The following is a 21,898-nucleotide window of genomic DNA, read 5'->3' on the forward strand; positions in this document are numbered from 1 at the left end:
AAAGTTGGCATATCGTATTAATGATATCAAATAAAACTTTTATTGATGATATCAAATATAGAACTTATGTCCAACAAAGTAATCCACTTTCTTTTGAAAGATAGCTTGGACTTCACTATAGAAAGAAAAGAGAAATCGTAAGACGCTGTTTTAAAAGCGGAGAGCGTGGGTATGCAGGTCTGTGGGGGAGGGACCATTGCGTTGTCAAGGCAGGTAGTAGCAACGTGCGTTATAGTAACGTCACAGTGGATGAGGAAACAGCGATCAGTCCGAAATCTTTTAAAACTAATGGTTTGCGTGGTTCAAGAAATGGATGACTCGTACAGCGTGCCCACTTTTGAGGGAACTAGGCCAACTGGATTCAGTTGTTCAAAATATACTAGCTATCAATGATGTCGTAATATTTGCTATAAAACGTCTAAAACTTGAAGTGTATTGTAGTAATGACAAACCTAGAGGTTCCACAACCAATCTTGTCGTGGGTTAGCGATAATGCCCAGAAATTTGATAATAAATGATAATTTAAGCTAATTAATGTGAAATCATCATACAAAGGATTATATGAAATATCATTTACGATTTTTGCTTTAAAAAATTAATAATAATATAATATATTTTGTTAGTACAACTTACATTCTCGGTTTATCTGTATCAAAGATTTTTTTCTTAATTTCGAATCCAATCGATTATTTTCTTGTTTCTTTATATTATGTATTTATATTTATTCTGTATTTGGGATTTATTTGTTTATTATAAGTATTCTTTGCTACATAAGAAGGGGCAAATACTATAAAGATATTTAGGCCATATTCTGTTGCAATGAAATAGGCTTAAGTAAAAAAATAAATAAATTAAGTGTTTAGTTGTCACGCGGAGTAGACCACCCACTCAAACGTGTGCATTACTGCACTTTCGCGTATATCACGATCCTTGTATATCACTATCCTTCCCCCCTCCCCTTCTAGACCATTACACTGCCACCAACACTGTTAACATCTTCAGGATGGGTCCTTGGACTCATTCTGTATTCGCCATATTCTGGTCCTCTGATCATCGTGAAATAGCAGGAACAGAGTTTCACCACAACACATTTTACCAATCTCCACTACCCAGCAACACCAGTGCTGGACAGTGGAGATTGGTAAAATGTTAGTTGGTTCAATGTTATTTGGTTATTGGACGAATCAGTATAGACACACCCTAGAAACGCGAAACCCCAGCAGAGTTGCAGTTTCAGAAATACTGATAAAGTCGCCTATCGTGCACTTTCAAAGTCACATAAATCTTTCCTGTCACCCATTCTTGTGTTGAAATGCAGCATCTACACGTATCAGCCTACCAGCTTAAATTGCATGTTATGAACACGTGATTACTGAAAGAACGCTGCGATCCAAAAATTGTAAGTGTACCTAATGAAGTGGCACTGAGCGTATGTTTACGTAGCCCATCATTAATATCTTGTCATTCGAGAAAAAAAAATTCCTCTCACAATGTCCAGGACAGAGGGATTCGTCAAACCTTAAGCGATCCTCTTTGTCTCAAATTCCTAAGAAGAAAACAGATGTTTCCCCGTTTAGTCTAACTCCACGTTTTAAAAGCAGTTTATTGACTCAATAATATTGAGAAACTTTACATCCAGAACATTCAATAAACTAAACTAAATCTTATTTATAGACAACGTTTTCGAGTTCTTTTTCACTGTGTTTAGGCCCTTTTAATGTCTGTCTTCTTGCGTTCTTATTCACATTTCACACTCTTCCATCCTAGCGAATTCATGCAAAATTCTTCCACCACACTCTTCCATCCTAGCGAATTCATGCAAAATTCTTCCATCACACTCTTCCATCTTAGCGAAATCGTGCAAAATTCTTCCACCGTCTATAACGGTGGAAGAATTTTGCCGTATTTTATCTAGCCTACGTTGAGAAGGTCTATGTTCACCCTCTGAATTCTTTCAAAGAACTAACTCCTCTCTCACAGACTCCCCATAATGACATGACCTCCAAGAATCCAATGTCTGATGCAAACAAGCATCGCCGGTTCTTGTTAAGAACTACGCTCTTGGAAATGCATCCTATAACCATCCTAATGTGGCAACTTATCTATAAATCTCAAAATTCCAGTCATATTTCCTTGTCTTTTAATCATGCAGCATAAACAGCAAAAATGTACACCTACTTTGGTCTGCTGCTTTAACTACTAGTTCCGAGATGGTACTTATGCCCCCTGCTGACAGGAGAGAAAACTACCACTTTCTTATCTAACTACAACCGTTTAAGAAACTCCTAAGCACCCAAGTTCTTTTGGCATTTTTTTTTTTTAAATCGGGGAGGGGGTACTTCAAAATTACAGAGCGAGGCAATCGTTGTAGTTATCAGATACATGTCTAATCTTCCCATAATTCCTTGAGACAGATGACCTACTTTTACGCTGCATGCAAACCATCTCTAGAGGCGTGTGGCGATGTTTATCACTCCTTATTAGGAGGGAAGCGGAGGGAGAGATACTGAGATTACGATACCCTTAATAAGTATCTATAATGATGTTTAAAGAGTTGCGAAATACGACACTGTGAATATATGACTTTCTTTTGATACCTGCGAAAAATTAATGAAGCTTCCAATGGGTTTTACGACATGCTTTTCCCAAGAGGTATTTATTATTTTTTTCTAATCTTTTTATTAACGTAGAATTAGGAATTTTTTTCCTAAATACCCTGTCGATGAGTCAAGTGTACAACTAGAATAAATCAATGCAGTTGGTAAACTAGTCTTGGGAAGTTTGCTTTCTTAAACTTTTAAAATGCTACTTTGTACTGAAAATCAAATGAACTGGTGTATAATGGCAAAAAAAATAAAATTTAAAGTTGAATTATTACGATGTACACGTGATAAAATATCCTGTGTAATATTTCTTGTTTGCAGAACAATTGGTCTCTGCGAAATTTGGTTGGCAAGACAGCCGTGTAGGTTCTTGGCAGAATTATTTTCCCGTCAACGAAAGATGGTGAACAAAATGGCGGTTGGAAAAGTAATTTCTTTCTTTTTAGTGGCTGTAATTCAGTGTATTAAGAATAATCATGTAGCATGCCATTGGTAAGTTCATTAAAAATGCATCATTTCCTTAAGTAAATAGTGCATTTTGTCCCCGTGTATTATTCCTCTCTGCCATCGTGAAACAAGATGGCAGATGGATAGATTTGGTAGATTAAAAAATTCAGGCACGGACCGATTGACCAGCTAGTTCATAAGAAATAGATTATTAGAATAAAATCAAAATTCAGATCATGGAAAGATAGAACAACTGATTTCCTACTTCACTGTTGAAAGTTCAGATCTTTGGTGCTCGAAAACGTAGGCCTCATGATCGATGTATTTTTCAATGGACCTAGAGAAGCGGGCAGTACAAAGTGCCACAGCTGTTTGCTAGATTGGCATCCATCTCCATCAATCAGCCTTGAACCTTAGATAAAGAACATGTCCTTTGCCTTCCAAAGTGAAAATTTTAAAATAATTGCGTAATCCAGATGAGATTTGGATTTATAATCGGAGTTGAATTACCGAATACATATTTGAAGAATTTGAGTAGCGTTGCATTTTTGTTGGAGACCGGATTTGACAACTGTATTCCAAGATTGCTTAGAACTGGTAATCAACACGGTTTTCCAAGAAGCATTTTTAATTCACTGTTTTGAAATATAAATAAAATCAAGGCTGGCTTATGAAATGCCAAAGTCTTTCAGTCTCATTTACTGTTGTTTCCTTTGTATTCTCAAGCGGGTTTCCTTTGGATTTTCAAAGGATACACTGAAGTTTACTCCTTTTTTATAATATTAAGTTAAGTAGGTTACTTGGTGATTTTCCTCTATAGCAATGGTTCCCATCGTGTAGTCACATTTTAAATTCTACTACACGATGTCATAAATGGAACCTTTCTTGTACTAAAATATTTTGAATAATCGCGTGAGTATTGCATTTCCATCCTGGACGGAAAATTATATTACAATTTAGTAAATAACCGAAAATAAATAAACCATGAATTATTTTATCAACAGAAACTTTTCTGTTCATTATATCAGTAGCTCATTTTAAATCCTCAATCTCTTAACATATTAAGGCGAATTACATCGATGTTTATGCTATTAAAGCATCCCTGAAATGCTATGGCTTTTGTTATATTATAATTTCTTTTTCGTTTTTGCATCTGTGTTTTTCACACTGCAAAAACCATCATAAATTCAACGAATTGAGTGAGTTAGTACGCTAATTGCTTCTTCATGTCCAGTTTGTTTTCCGTGTATCATAGCAACAGAAAATTCTGAAATATCTCTGCGGAAAAACAAACTCAACTATCATTTCAAAAGATTATCTGAAAAGAATATAAAAACCCCGACTCTTCAAACCTTAATCTGAAAATCCTTTTCTTAATTCTTTAATCTTTCTCCAGAGACTGTGGTAGGCAGTTAATAACCCTCGTTGTAGCTTCAATCTTATTCCTACGAAAATAGTCAGGAAATGGCGCAGAAGCAAAATGGTCAGTTACTTTTTTTCTGCTCGTGGAGGTCTTCAGTGGTAAAATGATGGAAATATTATCACTCAGTAGGAAGCAGCTTATAAAACTGAAGAGGAATGAGAAAACGACCTAATAATCCCTATCAGCTTTCAATTTACTGAAGTAATCTTTATTGTAGACTCCTTGCTGAGATGGAAACCACAAAAGGTTGAACAGCAAAATTCTTCACCCATAACGGACATTAGGAAAATCGCATGGCCATTAGAAGCTCTCACCCACATCAAGCTAACAAACTACAACTTTAAGAGACTTTTCTCTTTGACAACAATCAGTGGATGGAGGTGATTGAATACGAATGAAAAATTGTCATGGATACCGACTATCGATTTTAATCAGTTGGATATTTGTAGACTTTTTTTTAAAATTACGTACAGTGTCTTTTTGTTTGTTTTTTTCTTTCTTTCCTCGGTCAACCACCAGGTTGGAGATGTTTACATACCCATACAATGCTTAGCTTTCCTGTAATTATTGTTTGTACATGCAATCAGGTTTTTTTTTATTCCTCTGAAACGTATTTATCCTGTAATGATTTGATTTGAAATATTATTCCTTTGCGTGACTAGCACTCAGACTGCTTCATTAAACTCTACACGGCGAATTCATCCACTATGCTGCGTTTTCTCCTTCAGATCATCTTCGGATGGTATTGCATTTCTTTCTCTTTTTTTTATACTCCTTTTGTTCGCCATTAATCACGGAAAGTTGATGCCTGTGTGGGAGGTGGAGAGGGGAAAGCAGAGAATGAAAAAAAAATGTATTTCGTTCAAATTATTTTCAATATAGCTAAGAAAACAACAAAAGTATCTCGGAAAGACTTGAGTTCAAAGGATGTTTTCCAGCTGATGAAAAGCCGAAAATTAATTGCAAAACTTTACGATAAACCAACAAAAAAAAAAAGGAAGAAAAAAATCATTATCTTTTTGCCCTCATCAATTCTTTCTTCTGTTTATTCTGAGGGCATTATTTCTTGCGATGACTTTTGTAATCTTGCCTTTTTAAAAAATATCATTTGCTATTTGAGTAAGAAGGAGGTAAGAAAGTAGCTTTCTTTGAAGCTAACTGGCAGGATGAAAATCTAGACGCTTCTTCCTTATATCCGAACAGCTGAAAGAGATAATATTCCAGAGAGATACGCATTGATAATATTCCAAATTTCCGAAAATTCTTGTTATTTATTGCTTCGAGAACATCGGATATGGGAAATGCTTCGAAAGAGGGGGTGGTGGAATAAACTTCCTGAGAATGAGATGTTGACAGCTGCTGAATCTGTGCTCCTAAACATGTTTACTTAATGATAAACTTAACTTCGCGATCTATGATCACAGAATGAGATGTTATCTTTTAGTATTCATCTCCACCAAAACTTTGTTATAATTATCATAGCACACCATCAGTAGACGATACTGTATACATTATATCCTGGTCTTCTAAGTAAGAGTTTATTAAAAAATCTAATTAACAATACCACTCCTCTTAAGTCCCTGTGAATGATTATGACCTCGGGTGCAGCGTCACTTTACCTAGAGGGCGTTGTATAAACATAATAAAAAGCCAGGGCGACTGGTTCAGTCTAACTGCGCATCATCCTGCAAGAGAACCCTCATAAGGAATCCCATCTGTCATAGGAAGTTTGTTCTGACAGCGCAGGGACGGTCCCCGATGTAATAAGTTATGACAGCCGCTACTCCAGAACGGCCAGTGGCCATTTACCCTTCCCTGTACTTATGAAGGTTGACCCGGGCAGCTGTGCCTGTCGGATTACCTGCTGCCTGTATTGGTAGCGACAGTCAAGTAGCAAATTAGAAGGTTAATATTTATGGAGCCGGTATGCAGCTGGCGGGTTCGGAAGCTGTTATACGCGGGAGTGTATCCCCCCCCTTTCCCCCAGGTGATATTTGTGATGAGGATCACGAACGGATGGGTTATTACTCCAGGATCTTCAGATATGATCTCGTTTGTACCACAATCTGTTTGGTGATTGATTTTTTTTCTTCTTTTCCAATTCGTTTAACAGACCCGTTGAGTTGTAGTTATTAATTTGGAAGAGTCGCGTGAAACTTCGTGTTTATAAAGCGGTTCCATATGAATGTGAATTGTCATTCACGCGAAACCCTTACGGCTAATATATTGGCTGTTTGGATGATCTTGAACTCGGTGTGAAAATGGTCAATCTTGCATGCCCTGATTTTCAATCCAGAAAAACAAGGAACCTAGCCATAAAATCTTGTAATTTATTCACTTTGATCCATTATTAATTGTATATCCTATTTAGTGAGTGACATATTGGTATACGATTTTCAACTGCAACTACCATCTGTACACGAAATTGCCAATCCCCCAAACCACCTTCCATTCTGTTGTTCTTCTAGCGTCTTCCAACACCTTTCAATTATAATAATTTGTTCATCGCTTCTGTAGTTGGCTATATTACTTTCCCTTTTTCATTAAAGTTTCATCTATTTAACTAGAGGTCATCTGATGAACAGGAACTCATAGGGGAAATTCCGTTTTTGTTTTTCTCCCCTCTTCTTTTCTGTCCAACCCCCAAGTATTCATATTTTGGGGGGAAACAACAGAGGGGGAAGAGCCGAGGGAGTTTAGACTGAGGTACGTGCACACGAAGAATTATGTTCCTGTATTCGAGACATCTGGGACCTCGTGCAATGGTTTCTCCATGCGTCACCACACCGATATAGTGGTGCTGTGTGCTAATGAAAGTAGGGGGAAACCAGTATAATGTATGGTGGTAACGTTCATCTATATTAGAGTCATTCCGGCCCTTTTTTGTTATGCTAATATTTGGAAGGGGGGAATATTAAAACATACCCTTTCTGTCCTTTGTTTCTCGCTGTCAGCTGGCGCAGAATATCCAGTGAATTGAGTGGCTCAGATATTAAAATTGGAAATTCATTGTGGACACCCTTGTTGCCTTAGTTAACTTTCTATATCCCCATGAAAATGGTGGCGTTTGTTTATAAGATACCAGTTTCCCGCTGTTAATTTTAATGTACGAGATTTCTGAGTTTAATTAAAACTTCATATAATGGCATACTTGGAAAGGAAATCAGTTGGCGCATTCAGTTGGATGACGCTACTCAAAATGGCTCCTTGGTTACCGAGCGAACGCCCAATTTGTTAAATTGGATGGCGCTGCCATCAGTCTTTCGGAATGTGTAAAAAGAAAAGTGAAAAATGCATCAATATCAACGCAATCCAGTAAGTATAGACTGCATAATGTCTGTAACACGATTCAAAATGATAAGTGATTTTGATGTCCTTTCCAGGCAAGAATGATATAGCTGAAAATCGGAAACGATTGTGCTGGTCCCTCCCACTGAAATCTAAAAACGACTTTGTAAAATTTCTGCTGTCTTTAATAGAATTTCACCATCCAATAGGGATCTTTGTTTGTCGAAAAGTATACGATCCCTTTGAGTCTTGTCTTCAGGCTGCATCTCACAATGAGCTCGAGTTCTGCTTACTGTAACAACACTTCAGCTGATAGCAGTAAAAAGTATGAAATGAGCAAACAAATAGTGTCAAACAGTTACCGGAAGGGATGGAGGAGTCTCGAGAGGAAAAAATACGTTTAACGCCGTGGTACAGTGACTGTACGAAAACCTTCTTTTTACGTGCCGTCGTCATGGAAACGAGATCATCTTCGTATACCTTAGTTATGAAAATCTTTCTTTCTGAGAATGGTGCGTATCCTTTATCGTCAAAGATGTGTAGATTGTTAGAAATCCCATAAAAAGAACGTGGAAAGAAATCGAGGAGTTTAATATATTAGCGTGGGGGAAACAAGAAAAAACATAATGGCCATCCTATCACCGAATGGAAATAGTTAGCTGCAAAGATACCAACCTCACAGCCTACAGGGATTCCCTGTGTTCGAAATAATTGCCTGCTTTGGCCCGACCTCTTCTTCTGGCGACGGCTGCGTTGGTGTTTTTTTTGTTCATTTTATTTTCGAGTGATTTCACGTGAACAAATGGAAATTGCTTTAATGATATTGGCGAAAAAATAATTAAATAAAATAAAAATACATCAATGTGTATAGTATACGGACTTTGGTATGATTTTTAAACTTGTAACAGTATCTTCTCTGTCCCTAAAATCATTACATTACATTTTTTTGACACAACAAATAGTCCATCTCATTTTGGGAAACAAAGCTGTAAATATCTGCAAAAGATCCATAGATTTATCCCGTATGGCTGAGAATCATTATGCATAGTGAACAAAGTGTACATCTCCAACATGTCTTCATGTCGAAGAATCGTTCACTACAGCCATGAAGTTATCAGTTGTATACGTAGTGAGCTCCATATTTTTTCTAGCATTTGCGCAGTTTCATAAATTCCTCGACCGCCATAGGAGAAACCTAACAGAAGGAGTGGATGGATAGTTAGTATAAACTTAATTATCGAAATGACTGTTATGTTTGTGCTAGTTTCTAAATATTCCTTTGTGACGTCTCGCTCTATTTTGCAATTTCCGGGAAAACTCTATAGAATTGCATGGTAGATTACTGGTAGCAAGCTTTGGCTCTCATTACTATGCATCCATGTTTGTTGATGGAGAAGTTTCTGCTAAGACGGCCGAGGATATCATTATGTGACAAAAGGAGCTTGGTGTGTGCTAGAGTAAGTGTGAAGGTCCCCAGTTCCACGGATGTCAGCTACACTGATGTTCGTGTGATGGCCCATTCGTCTTCCTCTGTAGAGAGCATGACCCTTTGACGACACTTTGATACCAAATCCCCACGGAGCTAAGTAAACAGCATACACGAGATCCCATAGCAATTTATCTTTGTGTGCCACGGCTCACTGTAACTAGGAGGAGGAGGACGCAGCAAGCAGAAACAGAATTTGATAGAGGGAAGGATTTAAATAGCAAACATCATCATTAAAGTCTTGCCTCCTCTTTCTCAACAGACACAACACCGTCTTGTCCTTGCAACTGAGTCTGCCTCTAGGTCAGCGGAAACAGGGAACTTACCAAGATTCTCATCATCAGCGAAGATCACTGCACCTGCTCATTATCGCTTAGGTTTCTTTTTATTATTATTATTTTTTAATTCTATACACAGAGATTAATGTCACTGCTTGCAATCTTTATGTACAGTGACGTCATTAATCAATCCTCTGTAAGGGATTGATTTTTATACATTTTTAAACATAAATAAATAAACGATATGCCACAGCATGCTAATCAGATAACGTCCCTTAACTTTTAAGCAGTAGTGTAGCTTCCTGTAAGGTGCATGAAACATCGTCTTGGGTAAACCTAAAACCAGAGAAACCTTAATCCTTCTGAAGCAGTGATTATTAACAGCTTTTCATCCAGGATCCTTACGATTTCTGTGCAATCCTCCAAATTAATTTCAGGCTCATTGTGAGCAGAACAAAGTACTTTATAAGTGACTCGATGTTTATAATGAACCTAATAAACCTTTCTCACTAATCTTTAACACAAAATGCTTACTTTTGCCCAATTCATCTGTTTAGTACGTTATTGCCTATTCGTTAAAGATCCTTCGTGGGAAGGGAGCATTAATGGTAACTATTAGTGCGCAAAGTCATTGTTATCAGCCCAATAAATTACCAGCGTGACTTGAAAAGAGAACGCAGTTTCAACAATCAGGGGCTCGCTTTGTGACTTCACTAGATTGTTGCTCTATTACACAATTGTTACGTAACAATGACAGTTATAAGGGCAGCACGAAGCAGGTATTGTTTAATAGGAAAAATGCTTTCTTCTTATTTTCAATACCTGGGGAAAATGAAAATGTTCTCCTGCGTCCATTACACACTACACCGCTATATTTATAATGGTTGCTTTATTTATATAATACATAAACAATCCGCCTTTTTCTTTTGTTTCCCTTCATTCTTAATGGGTCTGTTTCTTTTCCCCTTCTTCGTCATAATATGCTGCTTAGGCTCTTAGCAGAGCAATTTCATTTGCATGAAAGCATCCTCTACATTGTTTAGTGCACCCAGAAACTTAATTTGGAAGAGAAGCAATGTTTGCTATGTTTCACGGGGGCCTTTGTTCTGACCTAGCCAAGCAATAAATTACACCATATCCCGTAGTTCGGGGAATGTTCTCTGCACGTGTCATGCTGGGCGGTAAATCCTGTCTTGGTTCGAGTCAGTGAAAGCAAATATGCGGTCTTAGAGAGAGAGAAAAGAAGAGAAAAAGATTAAAAAAAAAAAAAAATCACGCTTAGCTTACCAAGAACAGATTTAGTTTCGAGAAGCCTTTGTTCTTGAATCTACAGGAGATTTATACGCTTACTCGATAGTGAAACCTTAATTAAATCTAGTCTTTAGTGAAATAGAGAGTGGTTGAAGATAGCAGTTTTGGTGCCGAGAGAAGTGCCATCTTATGTATGGACCACTGGTTTTCGAAATAACGTTAACATAACTTTCATATGGCAGGCTCTGGCGATTTCCCACCCATCCCTTTCTTCTTCTTTCTGCCTTTCTTCCTTCCCCCCGGCATCCGCCCACTATTTTGTCTCTTTTGCCATTGAGGTAGACACTAATTGCATGTAAATGTCTGGAGAGTTAATAGAAAACTTCTTTCTGTATTAGCTCGAGCTAATTTCTTACCATTGTGCCACCGCCAGGTGACGTTCAAAGCAGTTAAGTAACATTTGGTACCGTATTGTGTCGCTTCAAGACTGCGCATTATTTATACAAACAATGTTACTCCTCCTGGCTTTCAGGGGGAGGCTTCACAAAATATCGTAAAGGGTACATTCTAGATTAATGCAAAAGAAACTTGGTGTTATTTTCTTGTAGTAACTTACTTATAAGAAACTTTTCTAATTTAAAATTGTCGCTATTTAATTCGGAAGGTAGGGAGGATTCTTGTGCCCTTATTTGGCTAAAATCGTCAGCCATTTTCCCCAACTGACTATAATCCTGATTACTTCTTCGTCCATTATGTCTCTTGCTTTATCAGCAGCCCCATTTTCCAATTTATTATATTGGCAAATATAGAAAAGTAATCAAAAGGTAATAAAAATGAATTAACCGAACAGATGAAGGTTCTTTGGACATTATTTACATTTCTTCTACTTTATAATCCCTCCATTGGTATAAAAAACATAAATTGAAAAATTCTTTGTTTGTAGAAGGAAAGTAGCTGAGTTTTTTTATAACGCAGCAGCAATAAAAATATTCCACATTAGTTCACCAAGAATGAGGCTTAAGACTGTCCATTTTTCAAAGATAATTGAACTATTTAATTGCATAATCTCCTTCTGACGTTAATTATTAATTGGATTTTTTCCAATAATATTTTTCCGGCATCATTAGAGAGTTGAACTTGAGACTCGGCTTCTTTTTATTATTATTTTTTTTTTATTCTTCTTCAGCTATTGTTTTTCTCTTAACTAAGAGGAAGTGTTCTAGTATTTTGAGAATGGATCAATAAAATATTAATTGGACTTAATTATATTTTTCCAAAAAAAAATCGTAATTTTTTTATTTTATTATTATTATTTTTTTTTTGATATCTCGTCTTAATATCGGGCTTTAACACTACGATCTTAATTGGAAAAATTTACGTAATTGTTTACATTTATGCTAATTTTTCATTCGGCTAAATTTCTCTATGGTTCAAACTCGGCCAGTCCCCGAAGTTTCCCCCTCTAATAATTCAAAGTGATGCATAATAATGAAATCTGAAGATGGCAGATGTTTTTAATAACGTCCTAAATTACTAACCTAATAACTGACAGAAAGGCTGCGCACAAAAAAAAAGGAAGAAGAAGGAGGGGGAAAAAAAAGGAATCAATAAACACAATAAAGCATCGATTGCAGGGCGATTACTACAATCACCACTAGGTGGCAGCACCCTGCACTACTAAAAGTGAAGTGAACAGGCATGAGTTGCTGGTGTTATGGGTGATGATGATTGCTTGGCATTTTGCCAGACACCAGTAATCATCCGTAATGAAAAACAAAAGAAAAGAAATGGCGTATGTTTTGTTTGTTTAGACTCTGTGGCAAGTCAGTGTAATAGCTTTAAAAAAATGTTTTACGTTTACGTATTTATTTTACGAACATTGCCTTATGGAAGTTTCTTTTTTCTTTGCCATTACGAGAAAATGTTGCTGTTAAGCGAAGCGCATGCGCGGTCCGAAATTGCAGTTTGTTTTTTTTCTCGCCTACACTTAAAAGGTACCTTATCTAAGCTATTTTTATGCGATTAGGCGAATGTATTGAGTAAGCTTGTCTTCTGTTGTTATCTGCCACTGCGCAGTCATGTCACAGAACTAACCGTATCCATCACTGCTTGTTACAGACACAAGAAGAAGGTCCAGAACTTTCTGCCCTGTAAGACGGAGCACCAGGGTCGGTGTGACATCTCGAGCTCCAACGGTGTCACCTACGATGACGTCTTGATCAATCACCATCCCACCCGATTGCCGGCCCATCACGGTTCCGACACTCATACTTTGACCCCAATTGAGGTAAGATTTCATGTCAGCCACCTAATCCAACTAACTTCTTCCTTCTCTTTCTCTCCCTGCATTTTATCTTTATTTCTTCCCTTGTATTTTTATTGACAAAGGAATTTTTTTTATCTCATCCTCTGAAGTAAAATACTGCGCAGTCTCCGTGAAGAATTCACAAATGCGGTTGTAGAGTTAAACAGTGGGGTGTTAAGATTCAATTGAGTTGCTGCTGGAGAGACTAATGAACACTCTTCAGCAATGGAATTTGATTTTCATCAAAAGTACAATATGTTTTACTCTCAGAATGAATATACGCAGACAACAGATGGATTCCTGTTAGATAGACGTTATCAATGGTGATTTGTGCAGATATGGATTCCATTAATTGGATGTAATTCATCGCGAACTACAAGCCATCCACAAATCGTAAAATGGGAGTATTAATCTGTTACTGGACTGAGCAGGTCACACGTTTCTTGATGTTGATTTTATTTATAAATAATAAAATTGCTCTTGGGGTTTAATAGCAATATATACAATAATGTTATATACACACTGACCAAAAAAATTTGGAGCCTTTGTATTAAGGTAGTCACAGACAGAATAGATGCAACGAAAGCCTCGTTGATTATAAAGACAGAATAGGCTGTTCTGTTGCAGTAATCTGACGCCAGAATGAGGGAAACGGGTGATCTGTCAGACTTTGAAAAAGATCTTTTCGTAGGTGCATGTTTGGCAGAAACCACGATTCAAAAAAAGAAAGACATAATGGTTTCTCTGATGGTAGGCTAAGAGTGTGGAGAGAACCTCAAGAAGCAGTGGACCCTACTTGTCTTGTTAACACCATCTAGAGGTGGTATCATGATATGGGGAATGTTTTGTTGGCATGGATTGGGTCCGTTGATACTGGTGGAAGGTCGAATGTTGTATCAGATCTACTACACCTTACAATGTTACGCTTTTATTCCGAAGGTGATGACCACTTTATGGATGACAATGCAACAGCACATCGTGCCAGAATCGTGCAAGAAGGTTTTCAGAATATGACACGGATTTCTACCATCTTCCCTGACCCCACCATTCACCTGATCTTAGTCCTATTGAGAATGTGTGGGATATACTGGAGAGACCTAATTGGCAACGAAGTCCACCTTCTTCAACTTTATCGCAGCTGCGTGGTATTTTCCTGGAGGAATGGTTACTATTAGATAAAAACACATTAAAACACCTTATAGAATCCATGGTGCGCCCACACTTGCTGTTATTCGAAACAAAGGCGGCTGGATTCGATACTGAATAAAGGTTCGTATTTTTGTTGCCATTGTGCGTATTATTGCAGGTTAAAAATAGCGCTGGGAAAGAGAATACATGCACCTTCTTTTCCCTGGCATATAAACGGCACAGAATGATGGGAGGGGAATTTGACCCACTTCGTAAGCCTCTCTCGTTATTATCGGCCTCATTAAGGTGGAAAGATATTTTCAGATTGCGCTTGATGAAAACCGTCGTTTACTATTACAGTAACAGTATCTCGTAAAGTGTTTCCAATTAATCTGACATTATTGCTTGTACCTACCTGCTTCTATAGTTAAGTTGTTTCTGCCTTGAAGTTGTCAAATGTTGTGTGTGCAGACCAAAAACAAACAGATCCGACAAGTGAAGGAGCTGAACAGACTTTCGAACAAAATGAACATGGGGTAATAGTCACACCTGGAAGATTGGTACCGGTTATCATCATAACAGCTCCATGTTGAAGTATTTCACCCATCGTACACATCTTAGAGCAGTACTACCCAAACATAGGAAATATTCTTCTTGATCTCACTGTAAGACAAATTGAAGTCGATCCCAAGCTCAGCTGCAATAGGGATTCCTCCCCCAAGGTGGACTCCTCTAAGCCACCCTGTTCGTTACTGCCCTTCATTCTTTCCTCTCATGGCATGGTGAATTCTTATTCCATATGAAATGTTCATCTCCTCTCACAATCATGAAAATGCCCCGGACAGATCCAGTAGCTTGTAGAACTTGCTGTTCTGCTATCAGAACGTTGTCCTTATCTCCAAAAACAGCTTCAGAAACAGAAATCAGGGGGAAAAAGGCATCCTCCTTGAAGCGATCGCCATGAACAAGTAAAAAACCACAAAGATGGAAGTTCTTTGGAAAAACCGCCTCTCCTCTCATTTATCCAGCACTTCGTACATCTTGAACTAAAAGAATAGATCCTACAGCCTCTGGGAGAGCTAAACTTGGTGGAGTTCAACAAAAATAATGGTGAAAGAATATATTTTAGAATATGTCGTCCGCTTATGCTTCACGTCTCTCCCAATTGGCCATTCCACACTCCAAATACGTATCTGAACTATCCAGTACTGGATACTTAGATGGGTCGAACGAATCCTAAGTGAGCCTCTGGCAACATCACCAAGCATCCTTTACGCCAGTATTGATTGGAAGCAGTGTACACTGAGCCAACTGATATCTGACACTGTCAAAGACTACTAACAACAATCGATGCATCAGACCTAACAAGATAAATTTTTTCCCATCACGCGTCACACACATAAACTCACGAAGGGGGGGAGTCCACAAGGCCACCAGCATTTTAACCTAGACACGTAGACAGAAAAAACTATAGGAAGGACATCTTAATGCAAGTAGTCGGAATGACTTGTAGACTCAAGTTTTGCCTTTCACATTAATTTTGACACTCACTTGAATATCCTGGCTTTGACAACCTTTGAATTTTCACATGCTGTTCATAATTATGTAATTAAGAGGTATGTTATTGATGCGTATTGCCCTCCCCCCCCCAACTTAGCTATTTTATTAGTTGCCATATATGAACTAATAAAATAGGATGAAAGAATAATTAGATTGGTCGACCACAGTACTGGTTGACCATCCTAACTTTCGGAAATGAATTCTTGTCCGATATTAAGATAAATTAGGCTCTCACATGAACTAAATATTGTGATAGCTGAGATTACCATTAATGGCTGCTCGTAGAAATGACTGTTCGTGTTTTTCCTTTTTAAGCTGCTAATCGCAATTATGTTTAGTACTAGTAAAGGCAAATGTATCGGCCAAAAAAAAAAAAAAAACTCGTATATCCACTCTTATAGTCTTTCCCCGTCGCCAGCAGGAACCAACGCAACTATTCCTTAAATTTCATCAGGTTGTTATCCTCGACCACCCAGAAAGACAACATGCCGGCCAAATGTCAACTTTCTGAGGTCAATATGTTTTCTCCATTAGTTTGTATTTATGCCCCCCACGGTCCTTTTGTTATATGCGAATTATCGGCCATCGTTCGTTCATTTACTCCCCTCAGCAGTGGCTGTCGAGACCTACGTTGGGTGAATGAGGTTTAGACAGGGAAGAACTACTAAAGAATCCTGCGCCAATACACTTTGTCTGTAGCAAATTCTGTGGTCAGCATCCAAGGAATGAGCAGTGGAAGCATTTGTGATGATAGAAATCTATTGGATATGTGCAGTCGTTGGAGATTACAACAGAGTTCTGAGCATGACCAAAGCGATGGCTGTGAAATGTGCCAGTTACACTACTCCAGTGGTAGTAGTGTAACTGAGTGTGGTGATGAGTTGGTAGCGGTGATTAGGCGACTGGTGTCAATCAGTGCTGAGAGACATGGTATTTTCAGTGACCGGGTCATATCAGTGGTGTGCAGCTGAGATGGGAAATGGTGTTTAAAATGATAATCAACTTAAGCAGCGAAAAGTCAGCTGTACTGCAGATGCCTAAGTTTCAGCAGCATAGAGCAATGTGGAATAGATAATGGTCGTGATGTATTTTATTTGGTGTTAAATCCGGAACCCAGGCTGAATTTTGGCAGCACTGATTTCAAGGAAAATGTCATAATCGCGGACTTTGAAGGGGGGTTAAAGTTCAGATGAAATTGGGATAGACAGCCGGCCAACGCAAAGAGTTTTTCGTTGACTTGCTTGGCTATGGTTCTGGGGTTGTCTGTTGGAGTGATCTTGGTGAGAATTTTCCCATCATCAGCATAAACGATAACGTCCTCTCTGTTATTATCTATGGGAACAATGATAATAGTTAGGCCTGAGAGAGCGCCCCACTGATGGCATCCCTGCACAAATATAGCGTGTCTGAATTTGTGTGCCTGCGATTGAAGTAAGGAATGTTAACGTACCTCCATTTATGTTGTAGTAGTGTTTAAGAGGAGTGATGGGTATCAACATACGCGACTGCCATGTCTTCTTTGACATTAAAAGTTGTCACAATGGAATTAGTGTCCTCGTGGGTAGAACAGTTAATAGAATCGCCGTTCTCCCACACTGGGTGGAAAAGACCTGAGTTCGAGTCCCGTCGATGACGTGAGATGGGCTTTTTGACTGAGTTAGTCTGTCTCAGGAGTTAGTACCATGGTTTTTCTCCCAGAAATTGGTTTTTCGTCCATCAAACAGAAAATCGACCATAGCACACGCTCAACTTATAGACAATATACACGGAGCATTATGGCCTAAGTCGCTGATGCTCCTAAAACCCTACAATGCCAATAACAACAACAATGGAATTGATGCTACCAGAAGTTTTGTAACTGTTGCTCATCCATTCCATTTCCAATATATTCCAATTCCCTGTTCCAATAGATCCTTCCATACAGAAGGATTTCCTTCTCATAAGGGTCTCATTAAGATGTCGCTTAATGGCCAGTGACTTTTGCCTATTAAATATGACGCGAGCCTTTCAGTAAGCCATTCTGTCTTGAACTGAACAGAGCCATTGTTTATGGCTGAACTGGAAACTCGATAGTTTCCGGTTCAAGAAACTGCTACCGAATAGCAAGTTTTGAACCCGACATACTCAGCAACCGAATTCAATCAACTGATCATTAAACAGATGGCAAGCTCCACGTCACACTGCTGCAATACTTCAAGGATTGCTCAAAGCAGAATCTAAGCATTTGTGGATGTTCCGAAGCGAACTAATGTTCAGCAACTTCAGTAAGATAAACACCTTGATTAGTTTCTGGTTTAGAACATTGAAATCTCTAGTTAGCAGCTGAAGGACATAAATTAGCTGATGGTCTGACTGGAAAGCAATCTCAGAACGGCTGTCAAATGCACATGGTAATGATATTAAGTTTGTTTTCACCTCTGGTTGGCTATCATTCATAAGCTTGACTTCTACGGGATCGAGTTTTTTTTTTTTTTTTTAGCAAGGCTGACTGGAGACTGGTTAATTGGGAAGGGAGAGAGGTTAAAATCTCCACAGATGAAAGAGCAGGTTGATGAACCAGTTTGATACGTTGTCAGTTGTTTCAGAATCAATTGTTGGGGAAATGTAGATGAAACCCTTGGCATTACTGCTGTGAAGGGTGTATTGTATATACCACGTTTGTATACAATAAAGATTTTAAAATACGACGGAATATGATAGCAGGTCTTCGTTATCGATTGACGATAACAGATTAACGTGTGTGAGTAATCAGCTTACTGCATGAGGCTATTATTATTTCTGGTGAGATGAAACATGTTTGAACGTCTCATGCTTTGTCGAAGATTGTCTCAACCTTGAACAATGAACGGAATCTGGATATCTTTTGAACACACCTCGTATAGCGAAACTGTAACTTTTTACCTGGATGCAAAGGTGCGGTAAATTACTGCTAACGCCACGCACACCTCCCCAGCCACTAGCTTACACTAATCATAACACTGAAGTATCTTTGCTCAGTTACATCCTTCAGCTTTAACCCATCTAATGAATAAGTTATTCTCTAGGTCTTTCTCAAATGTATAACGTTACATTTCGCAGAATTAAAATGTAAGAAGACCAGAAATAACAGTAGCCTTAGCGCCGAACTTTGAAGAATTGCGCTTATAACCCTTCTCAACGCTGAAGAATGACTATTTATAAAAGCCCTCTGCCTCCTGTCGTTCAGGCATTCCCAGTGTAATCCCAATACGCACCACCTTGTATAGCAACTTCCCATGTGGGATCATCTCAAATGCTCTCGTGGGTAGCACAGTTGGTAGAGTCGCTGTCCTCCTCACAACGAGTGGGAAAGGCCCATAAAAATTCTTCATGGGCCTTCTTCACAACTTGGCTAAATTAGTCGGTCGAGTTAGAGGCGAGTGTAGCATGTATTTTAATCCCGGAAACTCGGGTGTTTCGCTTAGTGGCCTCGAACTATAAAAAAAACCGTCCACAGAACCCATGCTTTTTATACAAGGAACAATATGGCCCTAGTGGCTGATGCTCCTAAAACTCTACCACAACAACCTCATCATCTCAATTGTATCTAATTGACATGATTTAAGTCTCAATATGAAGCGGGGTTCAAAGTTTTATGCTCCCAAATATATACGAGTCCCTTCTTACCCTCTTCTTATTATGTTTGTATAATGCATCTGTTGTGGGGTCTGTTATTGATGGATAAAGACTCGGGTTTTCTGGAAGGAGCAATCCTCCAACCCCTTCCCCATCCGGAACTTGTTAACTCGGCCACGATGTGAAAAAGGCCATAAGTTCCATGTAATCGACTAGCCTTGAAGACCTAACGCTAAACATGTCCTAGTATTGCAGTACCCGTTTTAAGTCCAGCTGCTACCAAAATAATGTAAGATTAATCCATCCAACATCTACTGATGTATGAGAGGAGAAATTTTATGCGAAAGTGTTTTCTAGAATGAGGACAGGACATACTTATTCAATGTGAAGGTTACATATTTTAATTCAATTATCGATGGAAAATTTTATAGAAAATTATTATTATTATAGCGTGCGATAAACGCTTAAGGTTTCATTACATATTTGACAAAGCCATGTGTACCCACTCATTCATAAATGACTATTTTCAAATATCTCGTATATGTAATGTTTTAACATTTTTAATAATTTTATTTTAAATAGTGGGCTCGTTCACTTAATAAATATAAGTACTGTTAGCTGTGGCATATATGTGAAATCTTTTTAATGCATTTCCTTTGGTGTTTCATGCATTACTTAAGCATTCCTTCTCTTTTCTTTCCAGCTGCTTGATGTGAAATATGGGAACTACGTCCAACACCACCTGGAGTCACTGAGCCGAACCAACTTCACTCTTCCTCACAAGGAAGGTGGGCGTTCGCAGAAGAACAAGGAGCACTTCAATCCCATCTACGAAGAAGTGTCGGGAAATTCCGACGAGAAAGTGGGCAGCCGTAGTTACGACTCGGACATTGAGGATAGCGAAGTGGAGGCGAGAACTGTGGCCAGTGAGGACGAGTTTGCCGAAGACGAGCTTAGTGTGGCCGAGATACCTCGCGATTTGAGCCAACCTTGCTCCAACACGAGCAGTCTGCAGGGGTCAACGGGGGGAGATCTCTATCCAGATATGGCATCTGGCTCAAGTGAACGCTTTTGTAGTGACGGAAGTAACTCCGAAACTCGCGCACTGAACGAAATGTTCCGGAAGTCAGCCGGAGAAGGCAAAGTGAAGAAGCACACACACTCCCTGGAGAGGAACAAGAACAGTCACCATAGTAACAGCTTCCAGGCCAAGCAGAACTACTATTTAAACAAGACGATGCTTGGCCCCGACTTCACTTATCCGGACGTCGCTACTAATGGGACCACTTCTCACCATTCCCGACCGGGCTCAGCCTCTCAGCGGGACAGTGGAGTGCCGTACAGTGGTAACAGTATGGAGTTGGATCTGGGCCAGTCTCCGCCTACAACCGCACAATCGTACGTGAGCGGGACCAGAACTCTTGGACCCTTGAACGTTGTCTCTGCTCTGCTGCATCCTACAGGCACTTTCTTACCTTCCCGGTCCACGTCAAACTCACCACCCCCACCCCCTTACACCACCAGACCCACCGCAGAAGTTCGAGAAGGTATTTCGGCGCTCTACAACCCCCACGTCACGGGTTCAAAACCCAGACGAACTCCTGATTCCATCCTTACTGATGTGAGCTTCAAGTTCCCTGCAGCGGGGGCAGCAGGGTCCAGATCTCTGCCGATGGCACCATCGCGAGGAGGTACCAGCAGCAGTACCGGGTTACTGTTCGGCATTGATAACCCCCCTTATCCTCCGACAGCTCCTAGTACGAGGGGAAGATCGGGATCCGCGTCGGAATTCCTCTCTTTCCATCCCTACCCTGGCGGGAGGCCGCCCACCCCTCCACCAGAGAACATTTACGCTTCCATTGATGACGATGGACCGTTCACCATTGACGGAAGCCGTCATCGGAGTCCATTCCCTTCTAGTCGGAAGTCCGGAAATGGCAGACACCCCTTTATGAAAACAGGGTCGCTGGTGCGACCCCTCATGTCTAGAGATTCCGCCAAGGGCAAGTTTCAGGGCAATCACATTCCTTTAGAAAGAGGTGTGGAAGGAGACTCTACGTCTTACGGAGATATTAGCCTAGTGTTCGACTCCCGAACTGCTTGCACATGACTATGGGGTCATTAGAACGTGTATAGGGCTTTCGTTCAGTCCCCCCTCCCCCGAAACTCCTGCTAAGAGAGAACTCAACAATAAGCTCTGCGCTGAATTTTTGTATAAATAATTTTCCGTTTTTTTCCCCTTCAAGTGAGCCAGCTCTTGTGAACTAATCAAGGAGTTCTCGTTTATCGACTGTACAATCAGTGCATGGCGCTCCTAAGAGTGACTTAAAATCTGCAAGTCTGCACCTCATGCCGTTCATATTGGCTCTTTTTTGTTTGTTTGTTTTTTTTTTTTCAAGCGAACTGCTCAGGCCTACGTTCCTTTAGCGCGAGATAGTTATTCGGCCAAATATGAACATCACCGAATGTGATTTTTGAAGAGCTTCTCCAATGGAGTCGTCCGGTTAAAGGTTTTCATCTGTGTTTAACCATGCA

At 39.3% G+C, this 21,898-nt stretch overlaps 1 protein-coding gene across 1 annotated transcript in view; it reads left to right on the forward strand.

Annotated features, from left to right (window-relative positions):
- LOC150088426 (uncharacterized) overlaps positions 1 to 21,744 on the forward strand; it is a 134,451-nt gene extending 112,707 nt beyond the window's left edge. The window contains exons 3-4 of the mRNA XM_090370770.1: positions 12,895 to 13,063; positions 20,067 to 21,744. Coding sequence (XP_090226896.1) covers positions 12,895 to 13,063; positions 20,067 to 21,473 — 1,576 coding nt within the window. The 3' untranslated portion in view covers positions 21,474 to 21,744. The remainder of the gene's footprint in view (positions 1 to 12,894; positions 13,064 to 20,066) is intronic.
- The last annotated feature ends 154 nt before the right edge of the window (positions 21,745 to 21,898 follow it).

This window comes from Mastigoproctus giganteus, chromosome 3 (assembly GCF_048544385.1).
Source record: "Mastigoproctus giganteus isolate SK-2022 chromosome 3, ASM4854438v1, whole genome shotgun sequence".
Lineage (NCBI taxonomy): Eukaryota > Metazoa > Arthropoda > Arachnida > Uropygi > Thelyphonidae > Mastigoproctus > Mastigoproctus giganteus.